General features: G+C 58.6%; 1 protein-coding gene across 18 annotated transcripts in view; it reads left to right on the top strand.

Annotated features, from left to right (window-relative positions):
- PALM (paralemmin) overlaps window positions 1-25,833 on the top strand; it is a 168,303-nt gene that overhangs the window by 118,110 nt on the left and 24,360 nt on the right. For 4 of the 18 annotated variants that reach the window (XM_077978813.1, XM_077978814.1, XM_077978812.1 and 1 more), the window contains exon 2: window positions 9,892-9,912. In XM_077978813.1, coding sequence (XP_077834939.1) covers window positions 9,908-9,912 — 5 coding nt within the window. In that variant the 5' untranslated portion in view covers window positions 9,892-9,907. Of the gene's footprint in view, window positions 1-9,678; window positions 9,913-12,257; window positions 12,328-18,143; window positions 18,436-20,245; window positions 20,755-22,380; window positions 22,571-23,485; window positions 23,659-25,833 lie in introns of those variants that run through there. The other 14 variants (XM_077978809.1, XM_077978810.1, XM_028839484.2 and 11 more) reach the window with 10 other exon arrangements.

The following is a 25,833-nucleotide window of genomic DNA, read 5'->3' on the forward strand; positions in this document are numbered from 1 at the left end:
CCAAAGTGCTGGGATGACAGGTGTGAGCCGCCGCGCCCGGCCTGGCAGGTCTTCACCTTTCAGTGGGAGTGTTGTTAGTGGCGAAGCTCAGGCCGTAAAGTGCAGCTCACACAGCTGGGTGATGGCGTTCACAGTGGTGGCTGGCAGTGCGGTGCTCGTCAGCGTTTAACAGTGGACAGGCTGGGGCAGGCGCGGTGGCTCACACCTGTAATCTCAGCACTTTGGGAGGTCGAGGTGAGTGGATCACCTGAGGTCGGGAGTTTTAGACCAGCCTGGCTAACATGGTGAAACCCCATCTCTACTAAAAATACAAAAATTAGCTGGGCGTGGTGGCGGGCGCCTGTAATCCCAGCTACTTGGGAGGCTGAGGCAGGAGAATCGCTTGAACCGGGAGATGGAGGTGGCAGTGAGCCGAGATCGTGCTTCTGCACTCCAGCCTGGGAAACAGAGTCTCAAAAAAAAGGTGGATCACCTGAGGTCCATCTCAAAAAAAAATAAAAAGAAGTCACCGGTGAACGCTCCAGACCTGTGTTTTACCAAATGTAAAGTGTTCCCAATAAAGAAGGAAGTGAAATGAAGCAACAGGAAACGCATCGAAAGGAAGGTATATAAAGGTCCCACAAAGAACTCGGGATCTGTGAGATGCAGGCAGGAGAAGAGTTTTCCCCTGGAGCCTCCGGGAAAAGCCGGACCTACTGATGCCTTCACCAGCTCAGCGAGGCCTGTGCGGGCTTCTGACCTCCAGCACTGTCAGAGAATAAACTGGTGCCATTTCTTTTTTTTTTTTTTGAGACGGAGTCTCGCTCTGTCGCCCAGGCTGGAGTGCAGTGGCCGGATCTCAGCTCACTGCAAGTTCCGCCTCCCGGGTTCACGCCATTCTCCTGCCTCAGCCTCCCGAGTAGCTGGGACTACAGGCGCCCGCCACCTCGCCTGGCTAATTTTTTTTTGTATTTTTAGTAGAGATGGGGTTTCACCGTGTTGGCCAGGCTGGTCTCGATCTCCTGACCTCATGATCCGCCTGCCTTAGCCTCCCAAAGTGCTGGAACTACAGATGTGAGCCACCGCGCCCCTCCTAATACTGGTTTTTGTTTCCTTTTTTTTTTTTTTCTTTTTGTTTATTTATTTATTTATTTATTTTTGAGATGGAGTATCGCTCTGTTGCCCAGGCTGGAGTGCAGTGGTGCGATCTCGGCTCATGGCAAGCTCCACCTCCCGGGTTCACACCATTCTCTTGCCTCAGCCTCCTCAGTAGCTGGGACTACAGGCGCCTGCCACCATGCCTGGCTAATTTTTTGTATTTTTGGTAGAGACGGGGTTTCACCGCGTTAGCCAGGATGGTCTCGATCTCCTGACCTCGTGATCCACCAGCCTCGGCCTCCCATAGTGCTGGGATTACAGGCGTGAGCCACCACGCCCGACCTAATTTTTGTACTTTTTAGTAGAGTCAGAGTTTCGCCATGTTGGCCAGGCTGGTCTTGAACTCCTGATCTCAGGTGATTCATCTGCCTCAGCCTGCCAAAGTGCTGGGATTACAGGTGTGAGCCACTGCGCCTGGCCCTGTTTTTATCTTTTAGAGACAGAGTCTCGTTCTGTCGCCCAGGCTGGAGTGCAGTGGTTCGACCTCAGCTCACTGCAGCCTCTGCCTCCTGGGTTAAAGTGATTCCTTCTGCCTCAGCCTTCTGAGTAGCTGGGATTACAGGTGCCTGCCACCCCGCCCGGCTAATTTTTGTGTTGTTTGGTTTTGTTGGCAGAGATGGGGTTTTATCATATTGCCCAGGCTGGTCTCAAACTCCTGAGCTCAAGTGATCTGCCTGCCTCGGCCTCCCAAAGTGCTCGGATTACAGGCATGAGCCACCGCGCCCGGCCGTCCGTCAATACGGTTGAAGGACTGGACAGCGGGCACTCTGGTCTCCAGGTCATCACGTCAGCACTAGTGGGTCCCCTGGGCTTGCTCCTACCTCTCCTGCTGCCCTCCGTCGGGGAGCACCAAGGCAGAGACCTGGAAAACGGCCCCAGCTCCAGGGGCCTCAGAAGGAGAATTGCCCAAAGCTGCAGGAGTGTGGAACTTCATGCCCCCAGGGTGCTGTCCCTCTCCTGGTCGCTGACGGGGACACGGTACAGAGAGGGTAAGCGCCTTAGCCCCTCCACACAGTCAGGAGCCAGGGGGCCAGGGCTGCAGCCTCAGAGGAGCTCCCACTGCCTGTCACGGCCGATTCTACCCAGAGCTGGGCCGTTTCCTTCCCTTTTGGTGAACAGTTGTGAAATAAATAACCGTCCTCCGGCATCTCAGAAAACCGAGCTCCTGGCAGCTCTGAGGAGGAGCTGAGTGGGGATCGTTGTTCCCACTTACCAAACTGAGGCCCAGAGAGGGGAGCCGGTTTGTCTGGGGCCGCACAGCACAGGGTGTTGGTGCATGAACTGCTGGACTGCGATTTTCCCGGAGGGCCTCTCCATGGCGGATTTGGGGGACTCTTCAGGAGTTCAGACACCAGCCACTGCAAGGAGTCAACAGCAGTGGTGACAATGGCTTCATTTATTGTATTTAATTTTAAATATTTATTTTATTTTATTTTATTTTTATTTTTATTTCTTTTTGAGTTGGAGTCTCGCTCTGTCGCCCAGGCTGGAGTGTGGTGGCCCGATCTCGGCTCACTGCAAGCTTCGCCTCAAGGGTTCACGCCATTCTCCTGCCTCCCGAGTAGCTGGGATTACAGGCGCCCGCCACCACACCCGGCTAATTTTTCGTATTTTTAGTAGAGATGGGGTTTCACCGTGTGAGCCAGGATGGTCTCGATCTCCCGACCTCGTGATCCACCCGCCTTGGCCTCCCAAAGTGCTGGGATTACAGGCGTGAGCCACTGCGCCCGGCCTATTTTATTTTTTTGAGACGGAATCTCGCTCTGTCACCCAGGATGGAGTGCAGTGGCACCATCTCAACTTACTGCAAGCTCCGCCTCCCGGGTTCAAGTGATTCTTCTGCCTCAGACTCCCAAGTACCTGGGATTGCAGGTGCCTGCCACCATGCCCGGCTAATTTTTTGTATTTTTAGTAGAGATGGGGTTTCACCATGTTGGTCAGGCTGGTCTTGAACTCCTGATGGCAGGCGATCCACCTGCCTCGGCCTCCGAAAGTGCTGGGGTGACAGACGTGAGCCGCCGCACCTGGCCCCTCCCCTGCAAAAAATTGTTTTTCAAGACAAGATATTGCCTGGTCGCTGAGACCGAAATGCAGTGGTGCAATCACAGCTCACTGCAGCCTCTCCCTCCTGCCTCCGCCTTCCCCATAGCTGGGACCACAGGCTCACAAAACCACCAGGGTAATTAAAAAAAAAAAAAAAAAAAAAAAAAGAGGCCGGGCGCGGTGGCTCAAGCCTGTAATCCCAGCACTTTGGGAGGCCGAGACGGGCGGATCACGAGGTCAGGAGATCGAGACCATCCTGGCTAACACGGTGAAACCCCGTCTCTACTAAAAAAAAATACAAAAAACTAGCCGGGCGCGGTGGCGGGTGCCTGTAGTCCCAGCTACTTGGGAGGCTGAGGCAGGAGAATGGCGTGAACCCGGGAGGCGGAGCTTGCAGTGAGCTGAGATCCGGCCACTGCACTCCAGCCTGGGCGACAGAGTGAGACTCCGTCTCAAAAAAAAAAAAAAAAAAAAGCAAAAGCAGGACACGGTGGCTCATGTCTGTGATCCCAGCACTTTGGGAGGCCAAGACGGGCAGATCACGAGGTCAGGAGATCGAGACCATCCTGCCTAACACGGTGAAACCCCGTCTCTACTAAAAATACCAAAAATTAGCTAGGCGTGGTGGCGGGCGGCTGTAGTCCTAGCTACTAGGGAGGCTGAGGCAGGAGAATGGCGTAAACCTGGGAGGCGGAGCTTGCAGTGAGCTGAGATCCGGCCACTGCACTCCAGCCTGGGGGAGAGAGCAAGAGTCCGTCTCAAAAAAAAAAAAAAAGAATACACATAGCACTGCTGGGCACAGTGGCTCACGCCTGTAATCGCAGCATTTTGGGAGACCAAGGCAGGCGGATACCAAGAGGTCAGGAGTTCGATTCTGTCTCAAAAAAAAAAAAATACACATAGCACAACCCAACACCGCCTTCCAGCCAGACTGAAGAGGGCTGGCTTGGCCGGGCGCGGTGGCTCAAGCCTGTAATCCCAGCACTTTGGGAGGCCGAGACGGGCGGATCACAAGGTCAGGAGATCGAGACCATCCTGGCGAACCCGGTGAAACCCCGTCTCTACTAAAAAATACAAAAAACTAGCCGGGCGAGGTGGCAGGCGCCTGTAGTCCCAGCTACTCGGGAGGCTGAGGCAGGAGAATGGCGTGAACCCGGGAGGCGGAGCTTGCAGTGAGCTGAGATCCGGCCACTGCACTCCAGCCTGGGTGACAGAGCAAGACCCCGTCTCAAAAAAAAAAAAAAAAAAAAAGAGGGCTGGCTTGGCCGCTGTTGGGGGTCCCTGAGCTGCCTAAAGGCCCTGCTTCCCAGAGCTCTCTGACCTTGTTTTTCCCATCTAGGGAACGGGTGGCCCTGGGGCAACACTGAGACTGCTGGTGAGAATTCAGCAAGGCTGGCCGGGCATGGTGGCTCACGCCTGTAATCCCAGCACCTTGGGAGGTCAAGGCAGGCAGATCACCTGAGATCAGGAGCTCCAGACCAGCCTGGCCAACATGGTGAAACCCCGTCTCTACTAAAAATACAAAAATTAGCCAGACGTGGTGGTGCGTGCCTGTAATCCCAGCTACTCGGGAGGCTAAGGTGGAAGGATGGCTTAAACCCAGGAGGTGGAGGTTGCAGTGAGCCAAGATCGTGCCACCGAACTCCAGCCTGGGCGACAGAGCAAGACTCTATCAAAAAAAAAAAAAATTGGCCACGTGTGGTGGTGCATGCCTGTAGTCCCAGATACTCAGGAGGCTGGGGTGGGAGGATTACCTGATGTGGGAGGTCGAGGCTGCAGTGAGCCAAGATCACGTCACTGCACTCCAGATTGGATGACAGAGTGAGACCCTATCTTATTCAAAAAACTAAAAATAAAAAGGTACCGAGGGAACCCAGTGACAATGGGGAAGCTGGGGAAGTTCTTCCCAGAGGAACACACAAGGCGTCTAACAGCAGGTGTCTGGACGGTTGAAGCCCAAGCTGGTTGTGGGGCAAGGATTGTCTGGTCTCAGCTCTGCCTTGTGGGGCTGCAGGGCACTGGGGAGCCATAGATGGTGTTTGAGCTGGGGCAGGCCAGGGCATATTTCTCTGGAGAAAGAGTGGAGTGGGGAGAGGAGCTGGGGAGACCTGGAGGTGACACGGCTCAGGGTTGGGGTGGGGGCCACAAGGCCTCAGCTAAAGTCACAACTGGGGAGAGGTGAGGGGGTCTCTGACTCAGGGACAGGGGCGGAGTGAGGTTTTGGGGCCCCCCTAGAGCTTCCGGTCGTCCAAGCCTCTAGAGGGTGGCCAGATCTGCCAGGAGTGGGGGAGTGTGGGGGGCGGAGCCCTGGGGTGGAGCTCTAGGGAAGTAGGAAGGGCAGGGGCGCCCTCCGGGAAACCTCAATCTTCCCCTGTCCCTGAGTCCAGGAAGGGGTCGGGTCAACAACACCCTGGAAGCCTGGAGGCGGGGCCGAGGTGCAGGGGCGGGGCCTACATTGCCTGGGAGGCGGGGCCTAGGTGCAGGGGCGGGGCCTACATTGCCTGGGAGGCGGAGCCGAGGCGCAGGGGGCGGGGCCGACATTGCCTGGGAGGCGGAGCCGAGGCGCAGGGGGCGGGGCCGACATTGCCTGGGATGCTGGGAGGTGGAGCCGATGTCGGGGGCGAGGCCATGGTGCATGGGGCGGGGTCGGGGCGGGGCCGAGATGGCCTAGGCGGCTGGGAGGCGGGACCAGGGCCCGGGGCCTGGTGCGGAGCCGAGATTGCCCGGGCGGCGGGTCCGAGGTTCAGGGGCGGGGCCAGCGTCCTGGGGGCGGGGCCAACATTGCTTCGGAAGCTGGGTGGGGCGTCCGAGGTGCAGGGGACTGAGCCTCAGTGCAGTGACTGCTCCCCCCAGGACGCGGATGGGCGCTGCAGTGCCTGTGGGTGGGTGAGCGCAGTGAGGCGGTGGAAGTCAGGGTGTGAAGGTCAACTCAAGGCAGCTTCTCTCGGGTCCACTACACACCTCACCTTGTCCCACCTCCACACCCCACCTTGTCCCACCTCCACACCCCACCTTGTCCCACCTCCAGGCCTCTTTGTCCAGGCCGTTCCGGCCACCCGGAATGCCTCCCTCCCCACCTCCAGGCCTCTGTGTGCTTGAGTCTGGAGGTGTGGGCGGCGCGTGTTTTTCGTGCTGGGCCTTGAGAGTGGCAGAAGGAATTTGGCTTTTGCTTGGAGGGAGGTGTGAGCCCCGGAGGTTTAGAGCTGGGATGGTGGGAGAAATGATCCCAGCAGTCCCTTTGCCTCCCCACGGCCTCCTCCACGTCCTCTTATTTTTACACAAAATGCATCCACCACCTTCAAACCCTGAATCATTTATTTTATTTTTAATTTTTTAAAATTTTATTTTTTATTTTATTTTTTATTTTTATTTATTTATTTTTTTGAGACGGAGTCTCGCTCTGTCGCCCAGGCTGGAGTGCAGTGGCCGGATCTCAGCTCACTGCAAGCTCCGTCTCCCGAGTTCACGCCATTCTCCTGCCTCAGCCTCCCAAGTAGCTGGGACTGCAGGCGCCCGCCACCTCGCCCGGCTAGTTTTTTGTATTTTTTAGTAGAGACGGGGTTTCACCGTGTTAACCAGGATGGTCTCGATCTCCTGACCTCGTGATCCGCCCGCCTCGGCCTCCCAAAGTGCTGGGATTACAGGCTTGAGCCACCGCGCCCGGCCTAAATTTTATTTTTGAGATAGGGTCTAGCTCTGTCACCCAGGCTGGGGTGCAGTGGTGCTATCACAGCTCACTGCAGCCTCGATCTCCTGGGTTCAACTGATCTTCCTACCTCAGCCTGTGAGAAACTGGAACTATAGGTGTATGACACCTCACCTGGCTAATTTTTTAAAAATTTTTGTAGAGATGGGGTCTTGCTATGATGCCCAGACTGATCTCAAAGTCCTGGGCTCAAGTGATCCTCCCTTCTCAGCCTCCAAAGTGCTGGGATTACAGGTGTAAGCCACTGTGCCTGGCCCTGAATCATTTATTTTATTTTGAGCCAGGATCTGGCTCTGTTGCCCAGGCTGGAGTGCAGTGGCATGATCATGGCTCACTGGAGCCTCAACCTCCCAGGCTCATGCGATCCTCCCACCTTAGCTTCCCAAGTAGCTGGGACCACAGGCGCACACCACCATGCCCAACTAATTTTTAATCTTTTGTAGAAATGGGAGTCTCACTATGTAGCCCAGGGTCTTGAACTCCTGGATTCAAGTGATCCTCCTGCTTCAGTCTCCTGAAGTGTTGGGATTACAGGTAAGAGTCACTTCATTCACCCTGAATCATTTATGTAGGGGACAAAAAACACTGTTTCTCCAAGGACGGAACTTTTTTTTTTTTTTTTTTTTTTGAGATGGCGTCTTGTTCTGTCGCCCAGGCTGGAGTGCAGTGGCGCAATCTCTGCTCACTGCAACTTCTGCCTCCTGGCTTCAAGCCATTCTCCTGCCTTAGCCTCCCAAGTAGCTGGGATTACAGGTGCGCACAACCATGCCCAGCTAAATTTTGTATTTTGAGTAGAGAAGAGGTTTTGCTCCCTGGGCGCGATGGCTCATTCTGTAATCCCGGCACTTTGGGAGGCTGAGGCGGGGCGATCACCTGAGGTCGGGAGTTTGAGACCAGCCTGACCAACTTGTAGAAACCCCATCTGTACTAAAAATACAAAAGTAGCTGAGCATGGTGGCGCATGCCTATAATCCCAGCTACCGGGGAGGCTGAGGCAGGAGAATCGCTTGAACTTAGGAGATGGAGGTTGCAGTGAGCTGAGATCGCGCCACTGCACTCCAACCTAGGCAACAAGAGTGAAACTCTGTCCCCCACCCCTCCCCCCCAAAAAAAGAAAGAAGGGGTTTGCCATGTTAGCCAGGCTGGTCTCAAACTTTTGACTTTGTGATCCACCCGCCTCAGCCTCCCAAAGGGCTGGGATTATAGGCGTGAGCCACGGCGCCCGGCCACAAAAACAGAATTTCTGCATCCCAGGTGACTAACGGTGCCAGGCATACAGTAGATGTTCAATAAATCACTTTGGTCTAAAAGAACACAGAGGCCAAGGGGCAGTGAAGAAATGATTCACAGGTCAGTTTTATTGGGTGCCTAGTTTAGGAGTCAGTCAACTATGGCCCTCGGATCAGCTCTGGCCCACTGCCTGTTTTTGTAAATAAAGTTTTATGGGTACACAGCCGTGCCCATGGTTTTACATATTACCTCTGGCTACTTTCTCACTGCAATGGCAGAGCACAGTCATTGCCGCAGAGACTGTGACCTGCAATGCTGAAAATATTTACTCTCTGGCCCTTTACAGAAAAAGTTTGCCAAGCCCTGAGCGAGTGTGTGCTGGGCCCTGTGCCAAGCCCTTTGTGTGTACTCACTCAGTTAACCCTCCCACAGTCCTAAGTGGGGGGCGGGAAATGAGGCTCTGAGAGGTTAAGAAACAGACTCAGGGTCACACAGCTTGGAGGTGGATGAGCTGAGAATCAGACCCAGGACCCCTGATATTCCATAGGATCTTTGCTTTGTTTACCTTTGCTAATTTATTGTCTTAAATGCTAAAAGGAATACACATTCACTGTAAAAAGGGAGGACTATAGAAAAGGTGTTGATGGCCCTCTTCAGCCTGGGGTACATCGTTCTCCACAGCTCATCAGGGTTACTTTCCTTTAAATCTACAGCCATTCAGCAAACATCGGCAGAGGACAACCGTTTTATAAGAAAACTAAGGAGTTTGGAAAAATCTTTCCTTCCTGCCCAGCCTGGACCCCCAGGAGTAGGTGTGCTGGGGCAGGGCTGCAGTGTTCTCATGGGAAACCGGGAAGCTGGGCCCACGACCTACATGTTGGGGAAGACAGGTCCTGCCTGTCTCCTGCTGTGGCTCCCCAGTGCTCTGAGGACAAAGCCGGAGCTCTCCCTGATCCTCCATCGTCCGTCTCACTCACTCTGGTGGTCTGGTCGCTGGGCCTTCACTGAGTGTGCCATGGGAGCCCTGGGGCCGATTAAATTCATCGGCCTACTTCCAGCTCCGGACCAGGCTCAGCTCCCAGCCGGGGCCCAGACACATCAGTACCTGCGGTTGTCTCCATCCCAACCGCCGGCCTCTGCAGGCACAGCGCCCTCCACCAGATACTCCCGCAAAGGAGGCCTGGGGACCCTGCGGGCGGGGCCTGGGGTGCAGGGAGCTGTCAGGACCCCCCGATCCCCTAGCTCGCCCTGAAATGTGTGTCCCCCTCGGCACCTGGGCTCTCGGGAAAGGCCTTTGCTTGTTGTCTGACTTCGCGAGGGTCCCGGCTCGGGCCCGGGAGCTGGGGAGGGGCGGGACTTGGTGACAGCCGGGTCCCAGCGCCGCGCCCAGACCTAGGCCCTTCTCAGGGGTGCCCCGGGGCGGGGCGCGCGGGGCGGGGGGCGGTGGCACGGCCGGCAGGAGGCGCAGCGCCCGCTCGCAGCGCGGGGAGGTGGGAGGGGAGCGGGGCGGGGAGCGGGGCGGGCGGGAGGGAGAGGGGAGCGCGCCGGAGACGCGCGCGCCCAGCCCACCCCCTGCGCCCGCCGCCGCCCGGACAATAAACAGCCGCTTTGCGCGGGGCGATGCCCGAGCCGGTGCCGCCGCCCCCGCGCCGCGCAGCCCCGGCCGCCAGGCCTTAGCCCTCCCCGGCCCCCGCCCGGCCGCGTCCCCCTCCCCTCCCCTCCCCTCCCCCGCGCGCCTCCCGCGCCCGCCCCCGCCCGGCACCGCGGACCCACCCGGACCTCGGCGGGGAGATGGAGTGAGTAGGCGCGCTCGGGTCGCGGGGCTGGGGGCCCGGAGCGCCGGGAGCCGGGGAGGGGGGAGGCCCCCTCTCTCGCGCCCCCACTGGGGGCGTCGCGGCCCCCGCGAGGAGCAGGAGGCGGCGCGGAGCTGCTGGGGCCGCAGCTCAGCCGGGAAGAGACTCGGGCTGGGCCGCGCCTGCCGGGAGGCCTCCCCGCTCCCCGACCCCGGCTGCCCACCCACCGGCGCGTGGGGACCCGAGCAGCGGCGGCTCGGGCCAGTCCAGGACTCGGGGAGGGGGAGGCTCGAGTCTCCGCCCGCGCCCCGCCCGCGTCTCCAGGGCGAGCCTCGGCTCTCGGCCACCTGTGGGTGGCCCCGGGGAGATGGAGCGACCCCTCCCCGGATTGCAGCGGTCCGGCCTCGCGCTCACGCACCCTTCCCCCGCCCCAGCCTGAGCGCACCGCTCCTGGCGCCCTGGACGCGCGCGCGGGCCGGTGCTCCCCCACCCCCGCCCTTCCCAAAGGCCTCCAGGGGTGTCCCGAGCCCCCCGCCACTGCCCAGGTCCCGAGTTGTTACCGCTGGCGGGAGAGGGGCTGCCCTGGGCTTCCCGGGTCTCCGGGATGTGAGAGGGGAGAGGAACCGGCGCTTTCCAGCGGGGCGCCTGGGTCGGATGCCCTGTCGGGGAAGTGTCTCGGAGCTGGGGCTCCAATGGTGTAGCTCCACGAGTGGGCTGGCCCCGGGCTGGGATCCCTGGACCCCCGCATGCCTGCGCCTGTGTGGGGTCGGGAGTGCTGGGCAGTGGAGGGTTCCTTTGCACAGCAGGTACCAAGCGAGGGCGCATGGTCATTTCGGGGACCGGTCCCCTCCTCCCGGTGCTCGGGTGCCCCCCTGCCCCTCACTCCCACAGGTGGGCACTGCACGGGCAGGGGCCAGGAGGCGCCTCCTGGTGTCACCCACCTGCCCACTTCAGGACAGGGGGGCCAGCTGCCCTGCTGGGGCCCGGGTCCCCACCCCAGCCCGAGGACAGAAGACCGGATCTGGAGGCCGCCTGTGGCCCCCTGCCCTTCCCACTGGGCGTGTTTTCTAAGCCGCCAACTTTCCCCGGGGGACTCACCCCTGACCCGCCACGCCCGCGGCTGGGTGGGGGCCGCTGCCTCCCTCCCTCCCTGGGAAAGCGAGACACCCAGTGTCCTCCGCTTTTGAAAACCCAGACAAAGGCCTGACCCCGCTCCCAGTCACCCCGCCCCGGGAGCTCAGCCAGGGGCTCAGGGGAGCCAGGGCCCAGGCTTGCCTGGTCCACACCCCCACCCCACAGCCTTGTTTATCTGCCCTGCTCTCCAGGCCCCGGGGGAGCCTCTGGGCCTCCGACAGCCAGGCCTGGGCAGGGTGTGGCTGTGGGGAAGGGGCTGCCTAGGAGGACTACGGAGCTCTCCCACCCAGAGGAGGGGGGTCACGGAACACTCCGAGTCGGGCCCATTGTTTCCTTCCTGCCACCCCTTCCTTTTCCCACGGGGGATACTGAGGCCTAGAAAGGAGCTGCTGCCCCCCTCACCCCCCCCAGTCACACAGCACCTGGTGGTGGGGGGCTCGGTGCCTCCTGCTCTGCCCCACGACTTCTCCGTCCTGCGTCAGAGGTGGCCCACAGGTCCCCATTGGGTCATCACTGCTTTCGGGGACACACATATGGGACAGGCACCCAGCATTAACCGGCTGTGAGCCGCCATGCGAGGACGCCTTTCTCCCCGGTTCCCGGGCTGACAATGGGTGGGGACAGGCCCATCTGGTGCTGGCCCGTCTTGGACACCTGCCCCTTCGTTCTTCTCCCGAGCGGGCTTCAGGCACGAAGGCCCCGTCCGCTAGAACGTGGTCGCTTGCCTCCTCCCGTTTCCACAGATTTTCCAGTCGAAGACACGGGAGCTGGCTGTGGTTTATGGTGGTGCCTGTCTCGCTGGAAAGTTTCACAAATGAATTTAAGAATTTAAAGAATTGTAAATGTCATTCAAGAACAGGTTAAATAATTTTTTGTTAAAGTGAGGGTTTAAGGAAAACTAGCGGGTTGCTAACCGCTGCCAGGGTGCTGGGGTGAGGAGACCGTCCGGGAAGGAGTTGGGGAGAATCTCTGTGGTCTGGGAGGGTTTGTGTGGCCCCTGAGTGACACATGGTCTGGCTGGTAAAATAAAGATAATTGGGCTTGGAGCAGCCATTCTCCAGCACCCACAGCCCCGTCCTGGGTAAAGGCAAGGCTCAAACCTCCAGGATGGGGAGAACAGACTTGGGCCTGGACAGATGGTCAAGACCGACCCAGACTCCTCCCTGCTCGCAGACCTGGAAATTTTCAAGAGGAAACTCTCCGTGTTGGGTGCTAACAGGGTCCTTAACGCTCCTTCAGACTTGCTAATCCCCCTTTTGATTGAGAGGCAGAGCCTGTTAAAAGGTAACAGTATCTAGTGATAATTGAATTTAACAGCAAGCTTTTATTTTCATTGTATCTGTTTCTTCCTCCGTGTTCTCTTGTTTATGGACGTGGCTTCTGGTTCTGGTTTGCTCAGTCTTGATCACAGTATAATGTTTCTTTCTAAAACAAGGTGATCTGATTTAAATTTCAGTGGCTTTGAAGGCAAGGAATAGACAGATGCTGTCCGGGAGGCAGTGGAACTTGGGAAGGTGGTTTCTTTCTTTTTTTCCATGTTGCCCAGGCCGGTCTGGAACTCCTGGCCTCAAGGGACTTCCCGGCCTCAGCCTCCCAAGTAGCTGGGACGACAGGTGCGCGTCATTGCACAGAAAGGCGGTTTGAGAAGTGTAGGCATAATTTATGTAATTTATTCACTCAGCAACCATTAAGTGGGTACCTGCCTTTTCCACAGCTCTGTTCTGAGTGCTCGACGTGTGAATTCCTTTGATGCTTTTTTTTTTTCTTTTGGAGACAGAGTATCTCTCTGTTGTCCACGCTGGAGTGCAGCGGTAGGATCTCCAGTCACTGCAACCTCCGCCTCCTGGGTTCAAGCAATTCTCCTGCCTCAGCCTCCCGAGTAGCCATGACGACAGGCGCCCACCACCACGCCCGGCTAATTTTTGTATTTTTAGTAGAGGCAGGGTTTCACCATGTTGCCCAGGACGGTCTTGAACTCCTGACCTAAGTGACCCGCCCGCCTGGGCCTCCCCAAAGTGCTGGGATGACAGACGTGAGCCACGCGCCCGGCCGGCACTTGCTTTTTCCGCGGCCCTGTCCCGAGTGCTTTATGTGTGAAAGCTCCCTTGACCCTTGATCCTTTTTTTTGAGACGGAGTCTCGCTCTGTCGCCCAGGCTGGAGTGAGCGGCGCGATCTCGGCTCACTGCAAGCTCCGCCTCCCGGGTTCACGCCATTCTCCTGCCTCAGCCTCCCGAGTAGCTGGGATTACAGGCGCCCGCCACCGCGCCCGGCTAGTTTTTTTGTATTTTTTAGTAGAGACGGGGTTTCACCGTGTTCGCCAGGATGGTCTCGATCTCCTGACCTTGTGATCCACCTGTCTCGGCCTCCCAAAGTGCTGGGATTACAGGCTTGAGCCACGACGCCTTTTTTTTTTTTTTTTGAGACAGAGTCTCTTTCTGTCGACCAGGCTGAAGTGCAGTGGTGCGATCTCAGCTCACTGCAACCTCCACTTCCTGGGTTCGAGCGATTCTCCTGACTCAGCCTCCTGAGTAGCTGGGACTACAGGCTCCCGCTAACACGCCCAGCTAACCTCTGTATTTTTAGTAGAGATGAGGTTTTGCCATGTTGGGCAGGTGGGTCTCAAACTCCTGACCTCAGGTGATCCGCCCACCTGGGCCTCCCAAAATGCTGGGATTACAAGTGTGAGGCACCGTGCACAGCCACTCCCTTGATCCTTACGGAAGCCCTGTGCGAGAGGGAAACTGAGGTACCGGGCGGTCCAGTGGCACGTGTAAGGACACACAGCTGCAGAGGCGTGGATGGGAGTTCGCTGCTGGGTGGTCCGAGCGTGCTCCCTCTAAGCCGCCGAGGTCGGGGATGAGGGAGGGTTTTGGGTACCCGTGTCTGGGGGTTGTGGTCTTGTGGGGCGTGGTTCTGGATATCAGACATCCTGGTGTCGGCTTTCGTTCGTGGTGTGTTTACTGAGAAACACAGACGTTGGCCTTGTCAGTGGTCTTGGCTCCTGGGGCATCTGCCCTGCTTCTGTGCCCACCCACACCGTTCTGTGATTTGGGAGAGGAGTGTGGAGATGGGGTGTCCCGACTCCCCGTCGCGCCCTGGCATGTCTCTCTCCTCTGGGCCTCACTATTCTCATCTGGCGAATGGGGACGTGACTGCCATTCTTGGGGGAGGCAGGGTTAGAGGAGGGGCAGGTGCTTATGGGCCTGGACCCTCTGAGCACCACGTAGTGGGGGCGTCTCTGCCTCTACCCCATTAGCCAGGTTCGTCCTCAAGGGCCTCGGATTTTGAAGCTTGAAAATGGGCTTATGTTCTTTTTGTTTGTTTGTTTGAGACGGAGTCTCACTGTCACCCAGGCTGGAGCACAGTGGTGCTATCTTGGCTCATTACAACCTCCGCCTCCTGGGTTCACACGATTCTCATGCCTCAGCCTCTCAAGTGGCTGGGACTCCAGGCATGCGCCACCACGCCTGGCTAATTTTTTGTATGTTTCTTAGTAGAGACGGGATTTCGCCATGTTGGCCGGGCTGGCCTCGAACTCCTGGCCTCAAGTGATCTGTCTGCCTCGGCCTCACAAAGTGCTGGGATTACAGGCACGAGCCACCGTGCCCAGCCTATGTTCGTTCGTTCGTTCCTTCCTTCCTTCTTTCCTTCCTTTTCTTTCCTTCTTTCTTTCTTTTCTTTCTTTCATTCTTTCTTTGTCTCTCTCTCTCTCTTTCTTTCATTTTTGAGACAGCGTCTCACTCTGTCGCCTAGGCTGGAGTGCAGTGGCGCGATCTCAGCTCACTGCAATGTCTGCCTCCCTGGTTCAAGTGATTCTCCTGCCTCAGCCTCCTGAGTAGCTGAGACTACAGGCGTGCACCACGATGCCCAGCTAACTTTTGTATTTTTAGTAGAGATGGGGTTTCACTGTGTTAGCCAGGATGGTCTCAATCTCCTCACCTCATGATATGCCCTCCTCAGCCTCCCAAAGTGCTGGGATTAAATGTGTGAGCCACCGCACCCGGCCTTCTTCTTTTTTTTTTTTTTTTTTTTTTTTGATACGGAGTCTCGCTCTGTCGCCCAGGCTGGAGTACAGTGGCGTGATCTCGGCTCACTGCAAGCTCTGCCTCCTGGGTTCACGCCATTCTCCTGCCTCAGCCTCCCGAGTAGCTGGGAATACAGGCGCCCGCCACCACTCCCGGCTCATTTTTTTTGTGTGTTTTTAGTAGAGATAGGATTTCACCGTGTTAGCCAGGATAGTCTTGATCTTCTGACCTTGTGATCTGCCAGCCTCAGCCTCCCAAACTGCTGGGATTACAGGCGTGAGCCACTGCGCCTGGCCTTCTTTTTATTAGACTGAGTCTCCCTGTGTCCCCCAGGCTGGAGTGCAGAGGTGTGATCATAGCTCACTGCAGCCTCAACATCCCGGGCTCACGTGATCCTGCACCCAGCATCTTGAGTAGCTGGGACTACAGGTGCCACCACCACACCCAGCTAATTATTTTGTTTTGTTTTTGTAGAGATAGGGTCTCCCTGTGTTGCCCAGGCTGGTCTCAAACTCCTGGGCTTAAGCAATTCTCCCACCTCAGCCTCCCAGAGTGCTGTGATTACACACGTGTGAGCCACTGCAGCCAACCTGATGTTCTTTAAAAGCTTCATCTCGGCCGGGTGCGGTGGCTCATGCCTGTAATGCCAGCTCTTTGGGAGGCTGAGGTGGGAGGATCACAAGGTCAGGAGATCGAGACCATCTTGGCTAACATGGTGAAACCCCGTCTCTACTAAAAATACAAAAAATTAGCCGGGTGTGGTGGCAGGCGCCTGTAGTCCCAGCTACTCGGGAGGCCAAGGCAGGAGAATTGCTTCAACCCGGGAGGCAGAGATTTTGGTGAGCCAAGATTGCACCATTGCACTCCAGCCTGGGCGACAGAGCGAGACTGTCTCAAAAAAAAAAAAAAAAAAAAAAATTGTATCACTTTTTTCTGAGTGTGGGCCCCTGTTTCTTCTCATCCTTTCTTGATCTAGGAAACCCGTCATTTGTTTATCGAACAAATGCTCCCTCCTCACCATCCTCATGCTGTGCAGGATCAGAAGGGTCTGGAAGGCCATAGAGGGTCTTCCCTGACGTGTGAGAAGGGCTTCCTGATCCAGTCCGTGAACCTTTTCTGAGAAGGATGTTTCAGGGTTCATCCAGGCCGGCAGAAGGGTGCACCTTGTGGAGGGACTAGAGGTGGGAAAGTGTTGGAAGAAGAGAATATTCTTCGGTGTTTGTTCCTGCTGGGCCTTGAGTGCCAGGATGGGGAGTCATGGATAGTGTGTGGGCAGGGGAGGAGCAATGGCTGACCGGTGTTTGTTCCTGCTGGGCCTTGAGTGCCAGGATGGGGAGTCATGGATAGTGTGTGGGCAGGGGAGGAGCAATGGCTGACCTGGTCATCAAAAAAAGATTCTGGCAGCTGAGGGGTAAGACCAGGGAGGAGCAAGTCATGGCCAAGCCTTGATTGTGGCCACCGGGGCCGCATGGAGAGAAATGGCAGAGGCAGAGGGGGCAGGACCCCGTGTCTAGGAGGGCGAACACAGGATTTCAGAACTGTGTGTGGTCAGCGATGCCCACAGGGACAGGGCACCCTGGCCAGGGAGAGGTGGCCTGGACCCTGGATACATGAGGGGATGGAGGGGGCCCTCTGGGAGGATGGCTGAGTGGACGTCTTGGTGTCTGAGGAGTGTAAAATCAGGCCAGAGTGGCCGTCTCCTGCCCCAGGGTTTTAAACAGGAATTCAGGGACAGTCAGAGCCGGTCACCGGGACAGAGCCTGGACTGGGTGGGGAGAGGAAAGGGGAGCCAGCCAGAGGAGCAGGCCTTGGGATGGGCAAGACTTAAATTAGGGCCAATTGCGGTGGCTCACACCTGTAATCCCAGGACTTTGGGAGGCCGAGGCAGGTGGATCACTTGAGGTCAGGGGTTGGAGACCAGCCTGGCCAACATGGTGAAACCCTGTCTCTACTAAAAATAACAAAAATTAGCCGGGCGTGGTAGTGGGCGCCTGTAGTCCCAGCTACTTGGGAGGCTGAGGCAGGGGAATCGCTTGAACCCAGGAGGCAGAGGTTGCAGTGAGCCAAGATTGTGCCATTACACTGCAGCCTGGGTGACAGAGCAAGACTCTCTCTCTCAAAAAAAAAAAAAAAAAAAAGACTTAGATTAGGACCAAAGTGAGGCCTGCTGAGCGGGAGGCACTGCATGGTCAACACTGGTGGTGGGACGGGGCCAGGCCTGGGAGCCCCGCCTGGGTGGGCAGAGGCTGTGGGCAATGGAGGCAGTGATGCGGGACCCTGGAGGCCAGGGTGGGACGGAGGCCTGGGGTGCTTCAGTAACTCCATCAGGGAGCAAGAAGCTGATGTCCTCATCAGTTTGTATTCAAATGCTTCCAACCATGGAAAGTCTCAGGGCAGGACCAGCAGGGGCTTCAACGCCCCATGGGGGTTGGGAAGGACCCCAGTCCCTGCCTTGGCCTGGCCCTTGTTGAGAAGGCTGGCGTTCCCATTACACACGCACACAGATATGTATACACATGTCTCTATGTATATAATTCTTAACAGCTTTATTAAAATATAATTTACGTGCCACACAGTCTGGCTGTTTAGTGTACAGCTCAGTCGTTTTTAGTACGCTGCAGGGTTGTATATCTTTCTTTTTTTTTTTTTTTTTTTGAGATGGAGTCTCTCTGTGTCACCCAGGCTGGAGTGCAGTGGTGTCATCCTGGCTCACTGCAACCTCCACCTCCCGGGTTCAAGCCATTCTCCTGCCTCAGCCTCCTGAGTAGCTGAGATTACAGGTGCACGTGCCACCATGCTCAGCTAATTTTTGTATTTTTAGTAGAGACGGGGTTTCACCATATTGGCCAGGATAGTCTCGATCTCTTGACCTTGTGATCCACCTGCCTTGGCCTCCCAAAGTGCTGGGATTCCAGTGTGAGCCACCACGCCCAGCAGGGTTGTGTATCTTTCACTGCAATTTTAGAACGCTTTCATCACCCCCAAAACAAGCCCTGTCCCCATTACGTGTCCCCTCCCATTCCCTTCCCCGGCCCCCAGGGAGCCAATCCCCTTCCTGTCTCTGGATCAGCAGGTCCTGGACATTCCATAGACATGGGATCACACACTGCGTGGCCTTGTGTGTCTGGCGTCTCTCACTGAGTGTGACGTCCTCAAGGTGCATCTGCGCCGTGGCCTGGGTCAGAGCCTCGCTCCTGTTCACGGCTGAGTTGTGTTCAAGTGTGTGGACAGCCACGTTGCGTTTACCAGAGCATCTGTGGATGGACACCCGGGTTGGTTTATCTGTGAATCTGTGGTTCCCCCCCGAGGTGGTTGGAGCTTCTGCTCCGTTCACACTGAGGAGTCCGGGTCCTGCTTTACAGAAATGTAAGTCGTGACAGTCAGTTTCTTTAAAAAGAAGAGGAAGTGATCAGATGACAGGTGGCCCTGGGAGTGGCGGGAGTGTGAGAAGAGGGGGCTGGGGGCTTCCTCTGAAGATGGAAAGACCCTCATTGACTCCCTGGGGCAGCGAGCATTTATTGAGCACCTACTGTATGCCTGGTCCCAGGGATGTGGCAGGGACAAAATGGCACAGTTGCTGTCCTGGTGGGAAGACAAGATCACACCTGTAATCCCAGCACTTTGGGAGGCTGAGGCGGGTGAATCACCTGAGGTCAGGAGTTCAAGACCAGCCTGGCCAACATGGTGAAACCATGTCTCTACTAAAAATACAAAAATTAGCTGGGCGTGGTGGTGGGCTCCTGTAATCCCAGCTACTCAAGAGGCTGAGGCAGGAGAATCACTTGAACCCAGGAGGCGGAGGTTGCAGTGAGCCGAGATCGTGCCACCGCACTCCAGCCTGGGCGACAGAGAGAGGTCCATCTCAAAAAAAAGAAAAAGATAAGAAAAGTGGTCCGGGTGGAGATGGCTGCAGGGGGTGCTCGGGGCTGAAAATTAGGCCGGAAGAGGCCTAAATGAGGAGGTGACGTCTGCAGAAAGGCCTTGGGCGTGAGGTCTGTGGAGGTCTGGGTGACTGCACCAGGCCGGGGTGCAGCCAGCGCAGGGGCCCTGTGGTGGGAGCTCTGTGGGGTGTCTCAGCAGTGTGGCTGCAGTGCTGTCGGGTGGGGAAGGACCATGGGGCCCCTGCAGCAGGGTTTGCCCTGAGACCCTGCAGAAAGCCAGGGAAGGCCCAGTTCACGCCTCACTGCCCCATCTTCCTGTGAGGGCCCGGGCAGGGTCCAGCTTTTCTCCCTTCCTACCCCAGGTTAATAGGCAACAGGTCTGCTTCTGTACGTCTGTGGCCTGCTTTGACCTCCGTCTTCTCTCCCCACCGGGTGATGCATCTCTGCCTTAACCCATTTAGGGTTCTTGGTGTCCCAGAGACAGGGGTGGTCTCCGTGCTGTGTCCTGGGAGGGCTGGGAGGAGGTTCCTTCGTGGAAGGCTGCCTGGAGGAGGTGGCTGTGCTGGATCTGATCTTGGCAGTGGAGAAGGGAAAGGGGAAGCTGGGAGCTATTGAAGGGTGAGGGGCTGACACTAGGGCTTGGAGCAGGGCAGGGTGGTGGAGGAAGCAGGGCCGGGGGCGCCCAGTACTCAGGGCAGACACAGGCTCTGAGGACCGAGTATCACCTGAGCTGGGAAGCAGCTGAGGTCCAGACTCCCCGAACTCCATCCCCTGCCCAGTGGGGGAAGGGGCCGCCCTGCTCCCCCCTCACCCCACACCTCGCAGCCCCGCGTGACTCCCCCACCCCCCACCATGGCCAAGGTCACCGTCAGCTCTTTCCTTTCAATTAGCAGCAGGAATGTTCCCGGCGCTGGGCTCGGCGCCTGCCTGGGCAGGGACCCCCTCGTTCTGGCTGGAGCTGCCCGGGCTGGGTTCGGGAAGGACAAGTGCGACGCCCCCATCCCACACACGCCCCTCCCGCCCCGGACGGGGCCCGCCCTGCTCGCTGGGTGACCTTGGCCATTGCGTAACCTCTCTGGACCCCTCCAGCACCAACGCCCCGCACCGCGGAGGCCTCTGCGGGGCTCTCTCGTGCGGTTTGGGCCTCAGTAGCTCATCTCCTGGAGCCGGATTATCTCACGCGCTCCAGACGACGCCCTCGCCGGGCCCCGAGCCGCCCACACCGCCACGCGCCGTAAAAAGCATCGCGCGGACGGGAGGCCTGTGCGCGCCAGGGTGGGCGTCGGGCGGGGGGTGTGGCGCTCCAGGGGCTCTGCGCGGCTGCCGGGAGCCAGGGAGGCTCCGAGACCCAGCACCTGCCCCGGGACCCCCAGCAGCACCAGGACCGCCGCCGCCCCGAGCCTTTCCACGCCTTTGCCCCGGACTCAGCTCCTCCGCCCAGCATGTAAGACCTTTTGTGATCTGACCTCTGCTTCCCTCCGGGAGCCCAGGGGAGCCCGGGAAGCCCCTGCTCCGGGGTCCTGGTCCCGGCCTCGCTGATCAAACGGGAACGAGACTCCCCCGCGCCTGGCGGGCCCCGCCCGCAGGAGGATGAACGCCTGGCGAAGGCCATCTGCACACCGCCCTGCTCGGCCTCAGTTTCCCCGTCGGTGAAATGGGGCGGACCCGGCCGCAGGAGGGAGTGAGTGCTGGGGGAGGCGTTCTCGGTTTGTGGCCGTTTCCTCAGTTTCCCCATCTGTGAACTGGGCCGCAGGAGGGAGTGAGCGCCGGGGGAGGCGTTCTCGGTTTGTGGCCGTTTTGATCCGTGAGTCGTGGCCCTATTTCGCGTGATTTTTCGGATCTGTGACGTGGAGCGTTCTGCCGACCTGACCTTGGCTACCCGGCGTCGGGGGCGGGTCCACACCCCTCCCGGATGGAAGCCCCTTCCTGGGCGGGCGCCCCCCGGACGCCCAGACGGGACCCCTCTCCCCTCCCCCAGCCGCAGCGCGGGGGAGAAATGCCCGACCCCTCCCGCCCCTCTAGGCCGCCCCAGGCCCGAAGCCTCGGCCCCCCCCAACCCCCCCAAGGGGCGGGGGCGGGAGATGCTGCGCCGGCCCCACCCCCGCGCGCCGGGCCTCGGCGTTGCCATGGGGACCGCGCGGTTGCCACGGCGACCGCCTCCCGCGGGCCCCGCCATCCATCACCCGGGGCGGCGGCGCCCGGGCCTGGGGAGGGGCGAGGGGGGCGCATCCTGCGTGTTCTGGGAAGGGGCGAGGGGGGCGCCCGGGCCTGGGGAGGGGCGAGGGGGGCGCCCGGGCCTGGGAAGGGGCGAGGGGGGCGCATCCTGCGTGTTCTGTGGGGGGGTGAGGGCGCCCGGGCCCGGGGAGGCGGGAGGAACGAGGGAGGTGTCCGGGCCTGGGGAGGAGCCAGGGGAGCGCCTGGGCCTGGGGAGGGGCGAGGGGGGCGCATCCTGTGCCTCCTGGGGAGGGGCCTGCGCCCTGAGGCTGCTTCCCGCGCGTCCCCTGCCCGCCCGCCTGACATTCCCCGCCCTGGCCGGCCCGGCAGGGACAAGCTGCCCGAGGACAGACACTACCGCCTTGTCTCCAGCCTGGGAGGCGGCCACACAGCCACACTCTGTCCCCGGGTCTGGTCCGAGCGGCCACCTGCTTGCCGGATGGGGACGGATGGGGACAGGCCCTGGGCAGGCGGCGTCCAGCCTGATCCTGGGACCCAGGGGTCCCGCCGTTTTGCAGCCCTCCTGCCCCAGCTCTGCTCCCTCCGGGTTGGCCCCGAGCCCGCTGACAGCTGGAAACCAGGACTGTGGGGTGGCCCGGGGTTGGTCGGTTGTTCCAGTCTGTGCCCGTGCCCTCCCTGGACGTGGCTTACAGCCACGGGAAGAGGGTGCCGGGCAGGGGGAACCGTGTGTGAGAGACCCTGGGGTAGAGGGGCTTGTGCACAGCCGGGGGGACCCTGCAGGAATAGACCGACCAAGGGGGAAGTGAAGGGGCCGACCTGGGGGTTCCTTCAAGGGCTGGTGGGAGCCAAGGAGCTTCTAGAGCAGGAGAGGGACAGGGTCTGACTGATTATCATTATTATTTTAAGATAGGGTTTCACTCTGATGAACAGGCTGGAGTGCACTGGCGTGATCTCGGCTGACTGCAACGTCTGCCTCCTGGGTTCAAGGAATTCTCCTGCCTCAGCCTCCGAAGTAGCTGAGATTACGAGCACGCGCCCCCACCCCCAGCTAATTTTTGTATTTTTAGTAGAGACAGAGTTTTGCCATGTTGGCCAGGCTGGTCTCGAACTCCTGACCTCAAGTGACCCACCCACCTTGGCCTCCCGAAGTGCTAGGATTACAGGCATGAGCCATCGTACCTGGCCTTCTTTTCAAAAATTTTTAAAAATTTTTTTGTTTTGTTTTTTGAGACGGAGTTTCTCTTGTGTTGCCCAGGCTGGAGTGCAATGGAGTGATCTCGGCTCACCGCAACCTCCGCCTCCCGGGTTCAAGCGATTCTCCTGCCTTGGCCTCCTGAGTAGCTGGGATTACAGGTGCCTGTCACCACGCCCTGCTAATTTTGTATTTTTAGTAGAGACGGGGTTTCTCCGTGTTGGTCACGCTGGTCTCGAACTCCCAACTTCAGGTGATCCACCCACCTTGACCTCCCCAAGTGCTCGATTCCAGGTGTAAGCCACCATGCCTGGCCCATTTTAAAAAATATTTATTTGGCCAGGCGCGGTGGCTCAAGCCTGTAATCCCAGCACTTTGGGAGGCCGAGGCGGGCGGATCACGAGGTCAGGAGATCGAGACCATCCTGGCTAACACGGTGAAACCCCGTCTCTACTAAAAATACAAAAAGAAATTAGCCGGGCGTGGTGGCGGGCGCCTGTAGTCCCAGCTACTCTGGAGGCTGAGGCAGGAGAATGGCGTGAACCCGGGAGGCGGAGCTTGCAGTGAGCCGAGATCGCGCCACTGCACTCCAGTCCGGGCGACAGAGCGAGACTCCGTCTCAAAAAAAAAAAAAAAAAAAAATTTATTTATTTATTTTTATTTTATTTTATTTATTTTTTGAGACGGAGTCTCGCTCTGTCGCCCGGGCTGGAGTGCAGTGGCACGATCCTGGCTCATTTCAAGCTCCGCCTCCCGGGTTCACGCCATTCTCCTGCCTCAGCCTCCTGAGTAGATGGGACTACAGGCGCCTGCCACCATGCCCGGCTAATTTTTTGTATTTTTAGTAGAGACGGGGTTTCACCATGTTGGCCAGGAGGGTCTCGATCTCCTGACTTCGTGATCCACCTGCCTCAGCCTCCCAAAGTGCTGGGATTACAGGCTTGAACCACCACACCTGGTCTAGGGTCTGATTCTCTTTTTGAGAAGCTGCCTCTGGCTGGCGGGTGGAGAGGGAGCTGTGAGGGGGCAGGGGGTTGTCAGGGAACACTGGATGCCTGGGCTAGGGTGGGGAATGTGGGGTGGGCAGGAAGCGAGGGCCCGGGCCTCAGGGGAACGCACAGTGGAGGGTTCACTGCCTGCTTCACCCGTTCATGTGGGACTGACCCAGAACTCCAGCTGATCTGGCCGTTCAGGAAGGACCCCAAGCCAGAAAGCTGGATCAAGCCTTTCCTGAACCCCACCCAGTGGACGCAGCTGAACCCAGCCTCCCTGAGGAGGGAGAAGGGGAAGCCAGAGAGGGCGCAGCTCATGCTCCTGGGCCCCTGGGAGGCACTGGGAAGGGTAGGTGTCACCTGCCAGGAAGGGAGGAGCCAGTGGGGTCGCCTCTGGGGCATGGGAGCCGGACAACTTCACAGGCCTCAGCAGGGCCAGGAAACCGAACCCGAGTGGGGTGGGCAGGCGGGGCGCCTCGGGCTCCAGGGAGGTCTTGACCTGGAGCAGCCTCCCGGGCCGGGGCTGGGTGGTGAGCTAGTGCTCTGTGCAGTTTCATTTTCTCTGCTGAACAGGGGGAGGGGACGGCAGCACAAGGGGGACGCCATAGGAGGCTTTGGAGCTGCAGGTATCTGTGCCTCCGTGTTTGTGCGGATGGGGAAACTGAGGCCCAGAGAGGCATGGGGGCTCTTCGGAGGCAGGGCTGGCTCTGGGCCCTGACACCAGGCTGAGAGGGCTGTGGGTGGCGGCGGGCACAAAGGGCGGGCTGTAATTTCAGTCTCTGGGAAGATAAGACGGGGGACTGGGGGAACCTGTCTCCCACCCCTGCACCCCTGGTTCCCTCCAGTCCCTGCCCGTCAGCCCGGGCCTCCCGCTGTGGATGCTGCCCAGAGCCCTGGCATTGCTCGGGACATGGGGCTGATTCTCCAGAAATCCCCTACTTGAGTCTGGGACACCCACCGCCAACCCCTGCCGTCCTCTCCCTGCCCCACTGCACCAGCTCTGGAAGCCTGAGGGTCGCTGGCAGTCAAGGCTGAGCTCAGCCCCAGTCTACGGCTTCGGTGCTGCTTGCGTTTTTGTTGTCGTCGTTGTTTTGCTTTCGGTGGAGTCTCGTTTTGTTGCCCTGGCTGGAGTACACTGGCGTGATCTCTGCTCACTGCAGCTGCCTCCTAGGTTCAATCAGTTCTCCTGCCTTAGCTCAAGTAGCTGTTTTTTTTTTTTGAGACGGAGTCTCGCTCTGTCGCGCAGGCTGGAGTGCTGTGGCCGGATCTCAGCTCACTGCAAGCTCCGCCTCCCGGGTTCCCGCCATTCTCCTGCCTCAGCCTCCCAAGTAGCTGGGACTACAGGCGCCCGCCACCTCGCCCGGCTAATTTTTTGTATTTTTAGTAGAGACGGGGTTTCACCGTGTTAGCCAGGATGGTCTCGATCTCCTGACCTCGTGATCCGCCTGCCTTGGCCTCCCAAAGTGCTGGGATTACAGGCGTGAGCCACCGCGCCCGGCCGAGTAGCTCGTTTTACAGGTGCCTGCCATCACGCTCAGCTAATTTTTATATTTTTGGTAGAGGCAGGGTTTCACCATGCTGGCCAGGCTGGTCTTGAACTTCTGACCTCAGGTGATCCACCTGCCTCGGCCTCCTGAAGTGCTGGGATTACAGGCGTGAGCCACCGCGCCCGGCCTGCTCCTTGCATTTTACTAAGCACCTACTACTTTCCGAGGAGCTTTCGAGGGAAGCTTTCCAAAACTACTTTTGGAGCTTTCCGAGGGCCCACAGACCAGGGACGGGAGGGGTTGGGTGGCAAAGCTCCTCTTCTGGCAGGTGGGAGGGGAAGCGAGAAAGCAGGGGGGCAGGGTACCCGGAACTCGGGGTGTAGACCGCGGGCCTGCAGAGGGGTGAGGGGGGATTGTGCTTCAGGTTTTGGAGCTGCAGGGTGAGGTTGCTGTGGGGAGGTCAGAGAACCACGGAATTCCTCGGTTCCTTCCGGGGCGAGTGAGCGTGTGGTGGGTGCCTGGTGGAGGTGGCCAGGGCTTCGGTTCCTGGATCTCCTTCCCACACCGCAAAGGGCCCTGTATCTTTGAGGCAGGAAGCCCTGTCCCTTCAGGCGTATCCGGCAGCACTGGTATTCATTCATTCATTTCGTTCGTTTGTTTGAGGCAGAGTCTCGCTCTGTCGCCCAGGCTGGAGTGCAGTGGCGCTATCTCGGCTCACTCCAACCTCCATTCCCCGGGTTCAAGCGATTCTCCTGTCTCGGCCTCCGAATACCTGGGACTACAGGCGCCCGCCACCACGCCCGGCTAATTTTTGTATTTTTAGTAGACACGGGATTTCACCATGTTGGCCTGGCTGGTCTAGAACTCCTGACCTCAGGTGATCCGCCCGCCTCAGCCTCCCAAAGTGTTGGGATTACAAGTGTTAGCCACCGTACCCGGCAATTCATTAATTCATTTTTTGAGACAGAGTCTCGTGCTGCCGCCCAGGCTGGAGTACAGTGGTGGGGTCACAGCTCACTGCCCCCTGGACCTCCCAG

The sequence above is a fragment of the Macaca mulatta genome, chromosome 19 (assembly GCF_049350105.2).
Source record: "Macaca mulatta isolate MMU2019108-1 chromosome 19, T2T-MMU8v2.0, whole genome shotgun sequence".
NCBI classification, from domain to species: domain Eukaryota; kingdom Metazoa; phylum Chordata; class Mammalia; order Primates; family Cercopithecidae; genus Macaca; species Macaca mulatta.